Source organism: Callithrix jacchus, chromosome 19 (genome assembly GCF_049354715.1).
Source record: "Callithrix jacchus isolate 240 chromosome 19, calJac240_pri, whole genome shotgun sequence".
Taxonomy (NCBI): Eukaryota; Metazoa; Chordata; class Mammalia; order Primates; family Cebidae; genus Callithrix; species Callithrix jacchus.
The window spans coordinates 31,497,591-31,515,884 of NC_133520.1; the positions used below are offsets into that span (position 1 = coordinate 31,497,591).

At 48.6% G+C, this 18,294-nt stretch overlaps 1 protein-coding gene across 50 annotated transcripts in view; it reads right to left on the minus strand.

Annotated features, from left to right (window-relative positions):
- Positions 1-18,294, minus strand: part of PLEKHA6 (pleckstrin homology domain containing A6) — a 159,950-nt gene continuing 141,656 nt past the window's right edge. For 22 of the 50 annotated variants that reach the window (XM_078356950.1, XM_078356941.1, XM_078356944.1 and 19 more), the window contains 6 exons: positions 12,201-12,377; positions 10,130-10,297; positions 9,921-10,054; positions 9,277-9,422; positions 4,581-4,704; positions 1-3,882 (listed from right to left, as the gene is read on the minus strand). In XM_078356950.1, the coding sequence (XP_078213076.1) occupies positions 4,589-4,704; positions 9,277-9,422; positions 9,921-10,054; positions 10,130-10,297; positions 12,201-12,377 (741 nt within the window). In that variant the 3' untranslated portion in view covers positions 1-3,882; positions 4,581-4,588. The remainder of the gene's footprint in view (positions 3,883-4,580; positions 4,705-9,276; positions 9,423-9,920; positions 10,055-10,129; positions 10,298-12,200; positions 12,378-18,294) is intronic. The other 28 variants (XM_008985510.5, XM_078356942.1, XM_078356945.1 and 25 more) reach the window with 3 other exon arrangements.

Here is an 18,294-nt window from a genome sequence, read left to right on the forward strand (position 1 = left end):
TACAAACCATTCATTTTATTTCCTGTATTGAGTTTATACAAACTTGCAAGATACAAATGCAGAACTCACTGGGATTCTTTAGTACCTAAATCTAAAAAGAATGCTGCTGAAAGGAGGAAGCAAATTCTCACCTGTTTCAGTCAGGACGCCCTCCTCCTCCCGGGAAGGTGGGTCATTGGCTAGAAAGATGCTAAGGGGATGCTACAGCTGTTTGCCCCCGACAGAGATTCCATCTGTCTAAACTTCACCCTTCTTCTAAGGTCACTTTTATACTAAATAAAAACACTGACACCATAAATGTCCTTGTATGGTTTATTGTCTAATAATAGCAAATAAAATTGGCCCCGATATGTGCATAAATAGATATTTGTGTGTGTATATATATGTGTGTGTGTATATACTATTTTTCCTTCGTTTTAGGAGCTGCCAGGTGGAGGGTGCCTAAAGGGGAAAGGAATTGGTTCCCTCTTGCTGTAGCCAGCCCTGCCCAAGAACACGCCTCTCCAAAAGGCAGGAGAGCAAGCATGTCACTTGCAACCTCAGAAAATCTTCAAAGTGACAGTAGCAGTATTTGATTACAGCCTCTTGGTTACTGATCATGGAGGTAAGGTGCTAATTGAGAAGTCCCTGGATGAATAATCAGAGTCCCCAGGTGGGTCACTTAGCCCCGGGCCCCATCTGGGCTCTGTTCATTCAGAGCAGGATGTTCCAGACTGGCGACAGGGTGTCAGTAAATGCCTCAGGTGGGAGGCCAGGCTTCAAACACTGGCCAGGAGCTCTGCTCCAGATTCCCAAAGCCTTGATTTCAGATCTAGACAAAGACTTCTATCCTGCCCAAATCCTTGCAAGGCCAGAGACCTTTTGCCCACTTTGACGGTTGACAAAGACTGAGCAGTTTGGAAGGCTGAGCTGGCTTAGTCCGGCGCCCCAGTGGCAGCCTGCCGGGGTAAAGTCCTCGGGGTTTCTTGGGTGAGGCCATTACCTTGTTTGTAGGACCCTCCTCAGCCCAGAAGCTGATTTTGCAGTCTGGATGCCAGACTGAAGTATCATCCCTTTGGAATACCCCCAGAGAGAAAGGGTGCAGCGGGGGGATGTCATAGATGTGACCCAGACAGAGAGGGATCAAGTGAAGAGGAGTGTGACAGGCCCAAGGAACTCGTACATGTCTGTGCTGAAGGACCAGGGATGGCCCAGAGGATCCCAAGCCGCCTCCTCTGGGCTTCGCACCACCTCGTAGACTGACATCCTTAGTGTTTGGTATAGGCTGCCATTCTACTGTCTGCCCTTCCCAGCAGGCTGATGAAGAGGGGTAGTCCAGCAGCTCAACTGGGGTGCATGCCTTCATGGGTCTCTGTGCAAAAGAGTTCCTTCCAAAGGATTCACGCCTGACAACTGCAGAGGGTCATCAGGAGCAGCCAGTGTAATCAAATCCTTAGACCAGAACTTCAAGGGAATGCCCTGCCCTGGCAAGATGCTCTCTGGGTGAGCTCTGGGGACCAGCCCTTTCCTGACTGGGGAAGAGGGTGGAAGGCAGCCACTGTGGCAGAGGGAACGGCACAGCGTTGGGACCTCAAGACAGTTACCCCATCTCCTCACCTCGTGTGCCCATTCCATTCAGACATTGCACATTTTGAAAATAGATTTGCTTTTTTAAAACAAAAGCATAAAATAAATCTGTCTTAAAATAAGTCTTTCCTCTCCTCTTCTTTGGATCAAAAAGGCAAGGGCTATGGCCTCGATATGCTAGGAACAATGTGGGAAATACGGGAGAGAAAAACGGGCCTGGGTGGGAACTGCAGGAAAAGATCAGACATCCAAACAAATAGATTACATATATAGATCTATAATATGTATAATCTCCATAAAACATATATTAAGGCATGTAAAGCAACATAAAGAGCCAGCTTTATGAAATAAGAGGTGAGAGAGAGGTGGCAGAGGTGCAGACATTATTTCTTGATATTTTACATGTATTTCTAAAAAATATTACTTAAAAAAAAAAAAGAGACGGACAAAGCGGCAGGCATGGAAGGCCCTGAAAAACCTGTTTCCTGTGGAGGGAGAAAGGCGTGGGAGAAAGAGGGAGAGGAGATGACCTGGGAGCCAATCCCACCTGCCAGTCTGCAGGGGAGAAAGGGCAGGTTTGGGGTGCTTGAACTGTGAAGATGGGAAATAGAGCCAAGGGTCACGTTTACAAAACCTGCTAGAAGTGAAGATCGCTGGAAGCCTCCCAGGCTATAATCCCTCAGAAACATGAGGATCTCCTAAGCACCTAGAACAGTGCCTGGCACATAAAAGGTGCTCGATAAATATTTGTTGAGTAAATTGTCATCTTTACTTGCATATGAACCAGTAACTGTCCCAGCCATGAAGGAGTGGAGAGGAATTAGTAGGTGTTCTTGGGACCACTGGAGGTCAGGCTGAAGCCTCTGGGTGACGACTCTAGCAGAGAGAAGGCTGAGGGGCCACGGTGTCTTCAGCTTCGCTAATTCCTCCTCTCTGGCTACATTCATCTCCAGGTGGGTGGAGCCAAGGAAGAATTCACTTTGCTTTATTGTCTCTCCCCCACCGGCCTCCCTGGGCAGGTGGATTGTGAGAATGCCTAGCCTCAGCCAGTCCTCCTGTGGGATGCCTGGGCTGGGGGAGGGTCCTGGAATCTGGCCTCCCAGATTGCGGCCTCACCCCCACTCCTCAAGGCATACTCTCAGCTGGCCTACTGCACATTCCAGGGGGAACAGGGCAAGAAATATCGTGGAACTGGGTAGGTAAGTCCCCGAAGATGACCACACCCTGCATAAGACAAGTCCTTCTCTTTGCCCCTTACCCCAGGATGGGGAGGCAGACACCAGGCGCAGATCTACCACAGCCATCTCCCAGGCAGTCACTATTCAACCCCCTTCACCCTGATCCCCACACCAAGCATCTCCACTGAGGCTGCCATGGGCTCCACTGGTGGGTCCTCCTGGGAACAAGGTGGGAGGAGCAGAGGTGACGGTCTGGCACTGCACCGGGCACTAGCCTAAGGCTCCACCTGGGGAAACCAATCCAATACCCCCTTTCCAATCTCCCTCCTTCCCACTTTACATGCCAATGTGTCCTGCTGCTTCCCCCTCCTCCTACTCTGAGGATCTCTCTCTCTCTTTCTCTTTCCTTCTGTCTTTCTCTCTCTGCTACCCTTTCCAACCTGCCCTCAGACGCTTCACAGACCTGCTCTTCTCTAGCCACAGCCAGCACTGTTTCCTCTGGGAGCCAGTAGCCTCTCCCCATCTCTCATCACCTTGTCTTTGGCTCAAGCAGGGTGGTCAGTCTTCACAGATGCCAGCAAGCACCCATAAGCAAAGCACTGGGTTTGTGTCAAAGCCCTGGGTCCAGCTGGGGCAGCAGGGTGGGGCTGATGAGGATAGGGGTGATGACAGGTGCTGTCCTCGGTGTCAGGCTGGCTCCAAGAGGCCGTGTCCATCTCCTCTTCACCTCTAGTCCTGACCTAAGATAGCCACAGGCATGTTCTCCACCACGGCATGTCCCCTATCAGGGAATGTTCCACTGGAGTCACGACAATCCCAGCCAGGGCCAGGCTGAGGCTCCCTGTGACTTGGGCATCAGCAAGGATGGCACTCTCCACTGCCATGTTAGGCCCTGGCCCAGGACCACTGTGTGAGTAGTGAGGGCTCCAGGGCTAGGCGTGGTGGGTGTGTGGATACCCAGGCATCCATGCTCCTCTCTACAGTAGCCCATGGCCCCAGCCTGGCTCCCTGCGGCATTCCCATGAGAGTGCAGGGTCAGGGGGCCAGGGTGGGGAGCCAGGACCCGAGGTGGGCAGAGAACGGCTTCAGAATGTGGCTCTGTGGAGCTTCACAGCATTGGCCTCAGCCAGGGCTTGCACTGGAGAAAAGAGAAATGGGGTGAGAAGAGGGCTGCACAGAGGAGCAAGGACTCCAGCCAACCTCCCCTGGAGAAAGAAGCCTCATCCTGCAAAAACCTGGCAGAAACCACCCCAGTCCCTCAACCCTGAGAGGGGAACAAAGGAAAGGAAGTATCACTGTTTTTTTTCTACTTGACTGAGAGTGAGCGGCTGTGGGCTGGGGAAGGGAAGGGTTCACAGCTTTTGGCTATAGTTGTCAATGTTATTTTAAATTACAATTAGATTTGGGAGTGGAGAAACAGCTTTTGGGGGCTTCTGAAGGTTCTGCATCTGTGTATCTCAACAGATGGAAAGCTTGTCAGCAGACAGAAGGCACAGGGGTGGGGTGTCAGGGAAGAGCCTTCCCTGAGAGCAGACAGGTGAGGTCTCGGCTCCATTCCCTGTCTGCTTCTGGAGAAGCAAAGGCCATGGGCATCACAGCATCCAAGAAGCGGCCCTGCCAGCCAGCTCCAGCCCAGCACTGCGTGGGGAAGCCGGATGGATGGACGGATAAATGAACGGACGGATGGACGGACGGATGGATGGTGGGGAGGAGTGGCATAGGGCACCGGGGTAGAGGAGAAGCAATGCCAAAATGAGAGGGCATAGATGGCTTAATGGGGGTGGAGGAAGGGGCCCCACTCCCCAGGTGGATGAAATACAGTTGAAAAGTGCTTACGTCAGAGCTCAGACCCGCATGGTATGGCTGCTGTCGGCGCCCCGTGGGGATTCAGACGACAGGGGGTTGGCTGGAGGAGTCGGGGAAGCAGGGGAGGTGGGAGGGCTTGGGGTGGCACATTGCACTGGAAACAGAAATGAACAGGGAGGTGAATGGGGGTGGGTGGGGGAGGAGGGTGGGCACCCAGAGCAAGCGAGCTCCTCCCCAGGCGGGGCGCGAGGCAGGGAGGCAAGCAGAGAGAAAGCGCTGAGCTTGGAGCTCGCTCAAGCTAGGCCAAGCTGTCCTCGTTCCCAGGGCGCCATGGAGGAGAGTGTGAGGCCCCAGAGGAGACCTGGCCGAATCTAGGCTCTGCTGAGAACCAGTGTGACTGTGAGTAAGGCCAGGCCCCCTCTGGGCCAAGAGCTCCCCTCCGTCCACACAACGGGGAGATTCACACACCTCTCCACTACTGTGCAGATAGAAACAGGGAGTGGCACTTTATACATGGGGCGTCACTAATGATAATGATATGAATCATTATCATTGTGCAGTAAAATCACACTAAATGAGTGCAGGAAAATCGTACTAAGCCAAACCATCGGCCCCATTTAATGAACAGAAGTGAAGTGACCATCATGTTAACCAATGTCACGAAAACAGAGATTTCTGATCAAGAGTTCTGTTAACTTGGCACAGTCATGGCTTGTAAACATGTTCCCTGCTAACACTTGAGACCCCCTTTTCATCAGTCCAGTAAAGACAAACCTGGGTCCGCCCCTTAGCAAATCGAGACAAGCCTGAAGTGACGTTTGAATTAATGAGATTTTACCCTATTATCATTATTATTGCATGTTAAGAATAGCAAAGTGGAAGGACAATGAGAAGGGAAGACTGATTAATGGGGACAAGCTCTATGCAGTCTCCAGACCCTCACTGTAGCCGTGAGGCAGGAGGATGGCAGAGACAACATCCTTGCTCAGGCTCAGAAAGGAACCAGACCTCAGCCAGGGTCACACTGCACTTCCACCAAGAGAGGGATCCCAACAGTGAACTTCCCACCCTCATCCCCACCCTACCCTGGACCTCATCACCTTCCCTACCCTCTGTGCAAAAGAAAGGGCCAAGGTGGCTCCTGTAATTACATATCTAACACACCTACATGTGCGTGGAACACACATAGATCTCACGTGGATGTGAAGTTGTCTGCCTATACACAAAAGTTTGTGCATGGTAACTGGCAACACCACACCATTACGCTCATTGCACACAGCTCAGATATGTGTATTTGTGTATTTCCAAGCCTGAGCCCTTACACGTGACCCAACACGTGTAACTTCATGTGCAAATACACCCGCAAACACGTTCAAACACACATTCGTGTGCATATGCACATCACCGACCCAAGGGTTAGTCATCCAGCAGTCTCAGCTTATAAAACAGCCAAAAAAACAAAAAATGAAGCAAAAGATATCTCAGGGAAGCCAACACAGAGGTTACAGCCTCCATGGCATGCAGTGAAGCCCTCACAATTTACTCATAGGGACCCCTTGTGAGTCCAGTTACTCTTATTGATACACAATTCTAATAATAGGTGTTGACTCGCTGGGTTTCTAGCCCAGTGGAGATTAGAAACGGGAAAATTCAAAGACACGGAGAAACTGGGAGGCCCACTGACATCTATAAGAAAGCACGACTGAGGAGAGAAAATGTTTTGTAAAAAGCAGACGTAACAGCTTTAAAAGCGTGACGATTGGGGAACATTCAGCATAGCCTCAAACAGATCTGTGTCCACTGTAGCCCCTACGGGCATTCCTTTAACAGAGGTCAGCAAAATGAAGGTATTTATAATGATAATCATGAGCAAGAAAAGGTCCTATGAAAACAGAAGTTTGTTAAGATGGCAGAAAAATACTCCACATATATTAGAAATAGACCCATCAAAATAGTTAAAATTCACATATGCTGCAGATGTGTATCATACAGATGTGATATTATGATGTGTGCACTCACGAGTACCTGCGTGCAGCAATCAGTCACACATACTCACATTCACAACACTGTGCTTTCTCCCAGCCTGTGCACACGGACCTATGTTCACCATATTGCAATATATATACTGTACACAACATATACACAAATACGCTTTGTCATTTCCCATACTGCAGAAAAGGCACGTAAATACATGCCTTCATAAACACTACCTCCACTGATATATTGTACAATCATATACATGTATATTTATGTTCCAAGGGCTTACCAAATACCAGCTGGACTTATAAATAATGGGTCTCCACACAACATCCTTAGAAATTTTGCATAGATGCACACATTCCTACATTTGTACTCTAACCTTTCCTCTACTCCCACACTGTACACTTGAATACACACAAATGTGTGTATCTACAAACATCACCAGATCCAGACACTGCACATGACATTCATGCCACACGTACACACTCAAAAATGCCACAACTTCCCACATATTACATACCTGAGTTTGCACGCACTGGGTGAATCTGCAAGCATGACAGCATTCCTCACTGATTACTCTGCCCATGCCACATGCCACACACAGCACTGAACTCTACACGCTGTACCCACTGCACAATGTGCTCATGACCTGTGCCCAGCACTGCCACACACACAGTGTCCACGGTGTGAACCTGTGCCCTCACTGTACGTACCCAGGACCAGGCTTGCTGTGCCTGGCAGGGCTGTAGCTCTGAGGAGGTGGGCCACAGGCGAGGGGCAGTTGGGACAGTGGGCTAAGTCTGAGGTCTGGCCCTGCCACAGCCATTTTTTTAAATAGTTGAGGTTTTGGCAAAAGCAGGTGACCATTTGGTTTCAGCACACAGACCCTGATAAGATGGAAATCGGATAGGCTGGGTAGGTTTTGTTTTCATAGAACCTTTGGCTAAGGAACTAGTAGGGAGGGCCAGGGGCTGGGGCTGGGGCTGGGGCAGAGCAAAGTTTTCAAACCAGCCTTGTCTCTCTAACCCCTTGAAAACAGGAAGTTGCTTTTGCCCAGAGCATGTGGAATCTGATCTTTGGAAGGTTCAAGTTCATTTTGCAGCTAAACTACAGGGAGGTTCAGCAGAGGCCTGCTTCCTTGTGGCCAAACTGGTTTTGTTGCCTTTTGGCTGCAGGATGGGGCTCTCTGAAGCTATCCCTTCTCCTCCCCTCAGCTCCAGCCTAAAGACAGCCTCTCCCTGAAATGCCTCCAAGTCTCTCCCTGGCCACCCATGCTGAAGTCCATGACACCTTAACTGGTTAAGGCTTACTTAAATCATCTCTGCCGTAGCTAAGATCTTCTGGTTTCTGAAAACATTCATATTTAAAACAATTAGCAAAATGACAAATAGTTTCTATTTCTACTTCAGCTATTACTATTTCAACTACAACTACCAGCATCACAGTGCTACTGCTACTGTCGCCACTACTACGGCTTGCAAGCATGTATTGAGCACTTACTGAATGCCAGGCACTGTGCTAGGTGCTTGGCACACATTGTTTCCGATCCTCATGCCACCAGAACTGGAGGCAGAAATTTTGATTTGAATTTCACAGATGAGGAAATGGAACCTCAGAGCACCAGAATTTGAACCCTCCTTAATCACCAACATGAAACACCAGCCCTTCCACTTGGTTCCAAGCCACGATTCTGACCTGCTCCCGGCCTGACTCCTGCCTGGGCTGCTGTAACTGAGGCCCGCACACCTGCTCTCGCTCCTCTGCCAATGCCGTCTCCAACTATGGCTCTGCCTTCCGAGTCATTGCTCTTTACTGCGGACTTCAAAGCTCTCACTCTCACTACCTCTCTGTCCTAGCACCTTCATCTTGAGGAAGAGAACAGTTTCCCAGGCTCCTTGACTTACCCACTGTCTCTCCTCTCCCTTTAACCCTCCCATTCATATAGAATCTCTTTCATTCTTAAAAGATCAATGACATTTTCCTCTATTCTGGGATGGTAGCTCAGGCTAAGTAGAAGCTGACCCTGTTGATCTCAACCCTACCAGCCTCTAGCCAGGACCTGGTAGCCTTTGCATCAGTGCGAAGTCAGCTCCTCACAGTTATCTTTTCTTAGCAGAAAGGCAGGCTTAGATCAGTAGCCAAGGTGCTCATTGTATCGCTCTCAACTCTTTGCCTGCACCATCTTTCCTTTGATTCTTCCTATTTGCATGCAGCAAGAAAGGGAAATGAAAGGACACTCTGGAATAGATGGCCCTCTCCCTGACACTCCCCTGAGCCCTGAGGAGTTGAAGGAGAAGCAGAAGAAGGTGGAGAGGATCAAGACGCTCATTGCCAAATCCAGGTAACCATCTGGAAGAGTTTCTATTTCCTCTGCCCACCCTGAAAAATAGTTTTACCTTTCTCTGTCAAACTCAGTTATCATTTTTTCTCTGCGCCTTTCCCTGCCCTGCCCAGGCAGAATGGCTCCCCGTGCTCTGCATGGTTTCTGGCCATGACTCCCTCAGGTGACTGTAAGGATCATCCCGGCTCTGAGCTCCTGGTTGTCAGCAACTCTGGCCCCTTTGCACCTCCCTCAGCCTAGCACAGTACCTGGTGCTCAATAGATGCTCATCTCAACCTCCAGGAGCTTCTCCTCAGCTTCATATCGCTCTGCTCCTGCCCCCCTTGCAGCAGAGCCACGCTTCCTCCCCTACACCTGGTCTGCTGGTTTCCCTGGCAGGGTGGAGCGAGGCCCAGCCCCTCTCACCAGACAGCATGCGGCCCCTGCGGGAGGCCTCGGTCGCCAGGGCGCAGGAGATTTCAATCCGCTTCTCCTGCTCCTGCAGCTGGCTCTCTGAGTCCTGGGGCACGTCCACAGAGTCCCCCTCGCCGATGGGCACCACGTTCTGCATACTGAAGAGGCACAGACACACAGAAATGGAGGGAGGGACAGGATGGTCTAAGTGGCCTGGGGGGGCCTGCAGACTGAGGTTGGCAGGGAGGGCCAGGGCCCCGAGAATGTGCAGTCTCTGGTTCCCAGCAAGGCTGTCCCTAGGAGTGAGTGGGACCCTCGAAAAACACAGGTTGGGACCCTTACCCTCAATGTTCTCAAATGAATTAAAAGGTTCAAGTGAGCATTTAGGGCAGAGCCTTGAAGGGAAAAGAAGTCAGCAGAGGACGAGCCTTCAGTTTTGTCTTGATGGTGTGATGTGCATGAGCTGGCAGGTCTTACCAGCACCCAACGACCGCATCCCTGCCTCTGCTGGTGGCTGGGCCCTGTCTGCTGCCTGGAGCCACCACCTCGACGTGCTCTCCCCTGGGGAGGCTCTGTGCCCCCAGCGACTTCTAGTGGCCCAGGTGTCCTAGGTGCCAGGGTGGGCAGAGGAAATAGAAACTCTTCCAGATGGTTACCTGGATTTGGCAATGAGCGTCTTGATCCTCTCCACCTTCTTCTGCTTCTCCTTCAACTCCTCAGGGCTCAGGGGAGTGTCAGGCTCCAGGTCAATGTACCGTTCGGGGATGAGGACTTTGTCTGGAGTGGAGAGCTATGGAGGGGCTGGGGTCACCACCTACGTTCCCTCCCAGGATCGCCCACTCCAGCCCTTCCTGGTTCCACTCACCTCCTTATTGATGTCCACATCATAGTGCTGGGGCTCTAGCTCCATTTTGCGAAGCCGGGCGATTTCCTCCCGGGGTGTCTCGTAGGTCCGCCCACCAGGCTCCTCTGCCCGCAGGGCTGCCTCCAGGTTGGAGATGTCCACCTCGTGGATGCTGCGGTGGCGGCGCACCTAGGGGACACAAGCACCATCATGGCACCATGGCTATCCAGGCCTCCCGGCAGCTCTAACCATGCCCTGTCCTGTGCTCCCTTCCCAGCCCACCTGATCCAGCTGCCACCCCACTGCTCCCACTGCACCCCACTGCAGAACTATCCTCCTTCCTTTCCGCTGGCCCAAAGTCTGCCCACCTGCTAGGCCCTAGAGGCGACATCTCACTGACATCTCTTGTCAGTTCTTGCCGTTCCCCATCCTGCCCTACCCCGTATTCACATTCTGTGCTGTGGATTTTGGGCAGTTGAATTAGTGTGACTTAGATTTCTTTTTATTTTTTATGAAACAAGGTCTTGCTGTCGCTCCTGCTGCACAGTGACAGAATCATAGCTTGCTGTAATCTCCAACTCCCGGCTTGAGTCCTCCCATCCCAGCCTCTTCCCAAGTAGCTGGGACTGTAGGGGCACACCACCATGCCCAGCTAGTTTTTCAACATGTTTTTATAGAGACGGGGTCTTGCTTTGTTGTCAGGTTGGTCTCAGACTCGTGGCCTCAAACGATCCTCCCACCTTGGCCTCCCAAAGTGCTGGGATTACAGGCATGAGCCAACCACACCCAGCGAACTTCTAATGATTTCACATTATAGAAGTTTGAATCCATCAACTAGAATGTAAGCTGTTGAGGACAGGACTTACAAGTCATAATATTTCCATATTTCTAAACTTTAATAGAAAGAAAACTGAAAAGATGTCTTGGGCTACCCCCAGCTCTGTATGTAATGGCTGTGTAGTCCAGGAATCCTTTAATTTCTCCTCACTTTGTTTCCCCATCTGCAGAACGGGGATAATAATTCGTAACCCAATGTTGTTAAAAGGATTAAATGAAGTAACATGAAAGGGATTTCTAGATTATACAGTGCCATGCGGCGGTGAGCTACTGTGATTGTCGTGCTAGCAGCCAGCCTAGTGCTAGGCACAGAGGAGATGCTCCAGAAACGTGTATTAGTTATGACTTGTTATTTTTTTTTTGAGACAGAGTTTCGCTCTTGTTACCCAGGCTGGAGTGCAATGGCGTGATCTCGGCTCACCGCAACCTCTGTCTTCTGGGTTCAAGCAATTCTCCTGCCTCAGCCTCCCGAGTAGCTGGGACTACAGGCGCGCACCACCGTGCCCAGCTAATTTTTGTATTTTTTTTTTTTTAGTAGAAACGGGGTTTCACCTTGTTGACCAGGATGGTCTCAATCTCTTGACCTCGTGATCCACCCGCCTCGGCCTCCCAAAGTGCTGGGATTATAGGTGTGAGCCACCACGCCCGGCCTTATTTTTATTTTTAAAATATTTATTTATTTATTTATTTATTTATTTATTGAGACGGAGTCTCGCTCTGTCTCCCAGGCTGGAGTGCAGTGGTGTGATCTTAGCTCACTGCAACCTCCTTCTCCCAGGTTCAAACAATTCTCCTACCTCAGCCTCCCAAGTAGCTGGGATTACAGGGATGTGCCACCACACCTGGCTGACTTTTGTATTTTTGTAGAGATGGGGTTTCACCATGTCGGCCTGCCTCAGCCTCCCAAAGTGCTGGGTTTACAGGCATGAGACACCGCACCTGGCCAGTGACAGCTATTTCCACATGGTGAATTCTGTACTATTCTCTATTAAGTGAATTTTGTATAATTCATTTCAACAAAAATAATAAAGGCATTCCTTTTTGTGAGTTGTTTTCTTTAAACAAGAAAAAATCAACACTTGAAGGACTCTTCTGCCAGTGGGGGAGAGAACTCTCTGGCTCTCCCAGCTGCCCAGCTTGGGTTCTTTCCCCTCTTTCTTCTCAAACCCCCCAGGCCCAGGCTGGCCATGCCCTGGGAGTGGGCAGTGTTGGCAGATGCCAGGCTCGTGCCTGTGGGTAGCTGGGAAGGCATTACCACTTTGTAGGCTGGCCGGGGACTGGGCTCAGGGGCCGGGCTGGCCGGGAGCTGCAGGCTCCTCCGCTTCTCCTTCATGGAGCCACTCTGGTGCCGCCGCATTCGGTCAATCTGCTCCTCCACGCTCATCTTGACCTTCCCCTCACCAGGGAACACAGCACTCTTGGGGCGTTCCTGCTGCCAAGGGAAAACAGAGCTCTGACAAGTGCCTTATTGCCCACCCAGCTTTTCCATCCTGAACCCTTAACATTTACCTTCTATAGGAAGTCTGCCTGTAGTGGGCTGAACAGTGGTCCCCAAAAGATACCCCAGGTACCCGAGAGTGTAACCTTATTTAGAAATATGAGATAACTGCTGGGCGCGGTGGCTCACGCCTGTAATCCCAGCACTTTGGGAGGCCGAGGTGGGTGGATCACGAGGTCAGGAGTTCAAGACCAGCCTGAACAACATGGTAAAATCCTGTCTCTACTAAAAGTACAAAATTTAGCCAGGCGTGGTGGCATATACCTGTAGTCCCAGCTACTTGGGACACTGAGGCAAGAGAATCGCTTGAACCCAGGAGGCGGAGGTTGCAGTGAGCAGAGATTGTGCCACTGCACTCCAGCCTGGATGACAGAGTAAGACTCAGTATCAAAAAAAAAAAGAAAAGAAATATGAGGTCATCCTGAATTAGAGTGGGCCCTAATCCAATAATGGGTGTTCTCATAAGAGACAGAAGAAAAGATGACACACAGGGTAGAGGTGACATGAAGAGGGAGGAAGAAATTGGAGTGGTTCATTTACTCAGAAAGAAATGCCAAGGGTTGCCAGCAATAACCAGAAGTTAGGAGAGAAGCCTGGAACAGATTCTCCCTTAGAGCCTCCAGAAGGAGCCAACCCTGACACCACCTGGATTTTGGACTTATGCATCCATAACAGCACACACTTCTACTGTTTAAAGCCACCTTGTGTGTGGTCATTTGTTACAGGAGTCCTAGGAAACTAACACAGATTTTGGTACTGGGAAGGGGGGGGTGCTGCTATAACACATACCTAAAAATGTGGTAGAGACTTTGGAATTGGGTAATGGGTAGAGGCTAGGAGAATGTCAAGGTACATAATAGAAAAAGCCTAGTGGATTTCCTTGAAGACATGACTGGCAGAAACATGAACTTCAAAGATGATTCTGGTAAGGGCTCAGAGGACGTGAACAGCATAGTAAAGAAAGCTTCTATTGCCATAGAGAATATAGTCATGCCTCTGTATCCCAGGGGACTGGTCCCAGGACCCTGCTGGATATCAAAATTCATGAATTCTTAAATCCCTGCTGTAAAATGGTGTACATGTGTGTATAACCCACATATATCCTCTTGTATACTTTAAATCATCTTTAGATTACTTATAATGCCTAATATAATGTAAATGCCATATAAATAGTTGTTATCCTGTATGGTTGGCTTTCTTCTTCCCCTCCCCCCAAGATGGGGTCTTGCTCTGTCACCCAGGCTGGAGTACAGTGGTGCAATCATAGCTCACCACAGACTTGAACTCCTGGGTTCAAGCAATCTTCCTGCATCAGCTTTCCAAGTTGCTGGGACTACAGACACATGCCAGTTTGCCTGGCTAATTTTTTAATTATTATTATTTGTGGAGATGAGGTCTTGCTTTGTTCCCAAGCTGGTCTCGAACTCTAAGCTTCAAGCAATCCTCTTGTCCCAAAGTGCTGGGATTATAAGTGTGAGCCACCATGCCTGGCTTGTACTGCTTTTTATTATTTTATTTTTACTGTTGTAGTTTTAAATTGTTTTTTTCCCTGAATATTTTTGATCTGAAGTGGTTGAATCCATGGATGTGGAACCCACAGATAGGGAGAGCCCACTGTATATATATCATGAATGGAACGCTGGTAGAAATATGAATGTTAAAGATGCTTCTGGTAAGGTCTCAGAAGGAAATGAGAAATGTGTTATTAGAAAGTGGAAGAAAGGTCATCTTTATAAAGTGGCAGAAGTTTGGATGAATTGTTTTCTACTGCTGAGTGGAAACAACTTGAACGCTATGATGAACTTAGATATTTAGCTGAGGAGATTTCCCAGCAAAGTGTTGAAGGTGTGGCCTGTTTCTCTTTGTACTAATAGGAAAATGACAGAGAGAAAATAAATTGAAGAAAGAGCTGTTAAGCCAAGAGAAACCAGCACTTTTTTATTTGGGAGGTTCTCAGCCTACCTACTTCACAAAGGATGCTTAAATTAGCAAACTCATTGTAGAAAAAGCATGCCCCAGAGAGAGGGTCAAGGGTGTGACTGGACAATATTTTGCTAGAGAGATTAGATGTGTGGACCCAATTAACCATCCCAGAAGCCGGAAATAGAGATGGAGTTATCTAGAATGGACACCCTTGAAATACAAAGGGGGCCTACAAAGTTTTTGAGGCTGTTACACATGCAGAAACACTGCTAGCTTGTACAGAAAAAGACAGAGATAAGATGAAATGGAAAATGAAAATAGCTGTGAGACTTCTGAGATTCTACAGGGAGGAAATAGGCTAATAGAGCTACTTAACTACAAACACATGCTAACCTTCAAGGAAAAGCAAGAGTGACTCAGAGCAAAGCCATGGATGCAGAGGCAGGGGCTGATGGAGCCTCTGTGGACCCAGCGCCACAGAGGATTCTTCTCAGGCTTTGAAACCTAGTGGAATTTTCCCTGCTGGATTTGAAACTTGCTTGGAATGGTGACCCCTTTGTTCCTTCCAGTTTCTCTTTGTTGGGACAGGAATGACTTACTTTTTTTTTAATTTTATTTTTTTAAATTTATTTTTAAAATAGAAACAGGGTCTCACTATGTTGCCCAGGTTGGCCTCAAACTCCTGGCCCCAAGAAAGCCTCCTGCCTCAGCTTCCCAAAGTGCTGGGGTTATAGGCATGAGCCACCACACCTGGCCAGGAATGACTGACTTATGCCTGTCCTCTGCCATTGTATTTTGAAAGCAGATTAATCTTTCTTTCTTTTCTTTTGTTTTCCTTTCTTCTTTCTCTTTTTCTTTCCTCTTTTTTCTTTTTTTTCTTCTTTCCCTTTCTTTCTCTCCGTCTTTCCTCTCTCTTTTTTTTTTTTCTCTCTCTCTTTCTATTTTGTTTTTTGTTTTTGTCTTGTTCTGTTGTCCAGGCTAAAGTGCAGTGGCATGACCACAGCTCACTGCAGCCTCAACTTCCAGGGCTCAGATGATCTTCCAGTCTAAGCCTCCTGGAGGAGGCTGCGACTATAGGCATGCACCACCACATCCAGCTAATTTGATTTTATTTTTTTGAGATGGAGTCTCACTCTGTTACCCAGGCTGGAGTGCAGTGGCATGATCTCAGCTCCCTGCAACCTCCACCTCCTGGGTCCAAGTGATTATCCCACCTCAGCCTCCTGAATAGGTGAGATTACAGGTGCATGCCATCATGCCCAGCTAATTCTTGTATTTTTTTTTTTTTTTTTGAGACCGAGTTTCGCTCTTGTTACCCAGGCTGGAGTGCAATGGCGCAATCTCGGCTCACCGCAACCTCCGCCTCCTGGGCTCAGGCAATTCTCCTGCCTCAGCCTCCTGAGTAGCTGGGATTACAGGCATGCGCCACCATGCCCAGCTAATTTTTTGTATTTTTAGTAGAGACGGGGTTTCACCATGTTGGCCAGGCTGGTCTTGAACTCCTGACCTCAGAGATCCACCTGCCTCACTCTCCCAAAGTGCTGGGATTACAGGTGTGAGCCACTGCACCTGGCCCACCTGGCTAATTTTCAAGTTTTTTGTAGAGGCAGGGTCTCACTATGTTGCCCAGACTGGTCTCAAACTCCTGGGCTCAGGCAATTCTCCTGCCTCAGCCTCCCGAGTAGCTGGGATTACAGGCATGCGCCACCATGCCCAGCTAATTTTTTGTATTTTTAGTAGAGACGGGGTTTCACCATGTTGGCCAGGCTGGTCTTGAACTCCTGACCTCAGAGATCCACCTGCCTCACTCTCCCAAAGTGCTGGGATTACAGGTGTGAGCCACTGCACCTGGCCCACCTGGCTAATTTTCAAGTTTTTTGTAGAGGCAGGGTCTCACTATGTTGCCCAGACTGGTCTCAAACTCCTGGGCTCAAGTAATCCTCCTGCCTTGACCTCCCAAAGTGCTGAGACTACAGGTGTGAACCACCGGACCCAGAAAATTAATTTGTTTTCTAGTTTTACAAATGGAGAGGAATTTTGTTCCATAATGGATCATACCTAGAGTTTCATGCATACCAGATGGAGATGAATTAGACGATGAAATTTGGGACTTGATACTGAATGATACTTCAGTGACATATTAGACTTAGGATGCAGTCACGGGCTGAGGTTTTGGGGAATGCTGGTGTTAAGAGAATGTATTTTGCAAGCGAAATGGGCATGAAATTTGGGTGTCATAGAGTGGACTGAAGTTATTGAATAGTAGCTCCCAAAAGAGACGTTCAAGTCCTAGCCCCCAATACCTGTGACCGTAACCTTATCTGGAAATAGGTCTCTGCAGATGTAATTAAGAATCTCAAGATGAGACAATCCTGGATGAGGGTGGGCCCTAAATTCAATGATGAGTATTCTTATATGGGACAGGAAAGAAGACACACAGAAAACGGGGTGATGTGAAGACGGAGGCAGAGATTTGCTTGATGCATCTGCAATCCAAGGAATGCCAAGAGTTACCAAGAACCACTGTAAGCCAGGAGAAAGGCATGAAACAGATTATTTCTCCGTGTCTCCAAAGGAACAACCCTGCTGACACCTTGATTTGGACTTCTAGCCTCCACAGCTGTGACAGAATGAGCTTCTGTTGTTTGAAGGCTCCTGGTTGGTGGTGATTGGTTAACTCCTAGCAGCCCTAGGAGATCTGCATTGCCTTGGGGTCGCACATCTGACTCTGAACACTGACTTTTGCTGCTTTCCCTCCTTTGTATTTCAGCAATAGCACATTATGACAATTTTGTAAAATATTCTTTTTTTAACTTTTAATTTTTTATTTTTTGAAACAGAGTTTCACCCTGTCACCCAAGCTGGAGTGCAGTGGTGTGATCTCGGCTCACTGCAACCTCTACCTCCTGGGTTCAAGTGATTCTCCTGCCTCAGCCTCCTGAGTATTTGGGATTACATGTGCCTATCACCATGTCCTACTAACTTTTTTGTATCTTTAGTAGAGATGGGGTTTCTCCATGTTGGCCAGGCTGGTCTCGAACTCCTAACCTCGTGATCTGCCTGCCTCGGCCTCCAAAAGTGCTGGGATTATAGGCATGAGCCATCGAGCCCAGCCTTCTTTTATATTTCATGCATATGTGATGGTTCATACTTGAGTCAACTTGACTGGATTGAAGGATATATAGTATTGATCCTGGGTGTGTCTGTGAGGATATTACCAAAAAGGATTAGCATTTGAGTCAGTGAACTGGGGAAAGCAGATCCAATCTTAATCTGGTGGGCACAATCCAATCAGCTGCCAGCGAATATAAAGTAGGCAGAAAACCATGAAAAGGAGAGGCCTCCCAGCCTACATCTTTCTCCTGTGCCGGATGCTCCCTGCCCTTGAACATCAGACTCTAGGTTCCTTAGTTTTGAGACTCAGACTGACTCTTCTTGTTCCATAGCTTGCAAATGGCCTATTGTGGGGACCTTGTGATCACATAAGTTAATACTTAATAAACTCCCCTTTATATATATATCCTATTGGTTCTGTCCCTCTAGAGAACCCTAACTAATACAGATTTTGGTATTAAGGATGGAGTTCATTGGCTTTGGGGTTTCTGGAGTTGGCTGCTTAATATGATTAGACGTAAAAATGCTAAGGACTCTACTTCTAATAGTATGGAGAACACTGATAGTCATTGGCATGAACCGTTTAGAGAGTTATGCAAATAAGTGCATTTGACACTCCTGATTCACCACTCGTTGAGAGGCAAGTTTACTGACTCTATACATAATACCTTTGACCATATGTGGTGAAGCAAGGAGCATAGTGAAGCTGGCTGGTTGTTCCTAAGTTCAGTGGACAAAGTGATGAAAGAAAATGATGACCTCAGGGACTCTGTCTCCCAGCTTCAGAAGCAGATACTGAGCCTCAAATCTGCTA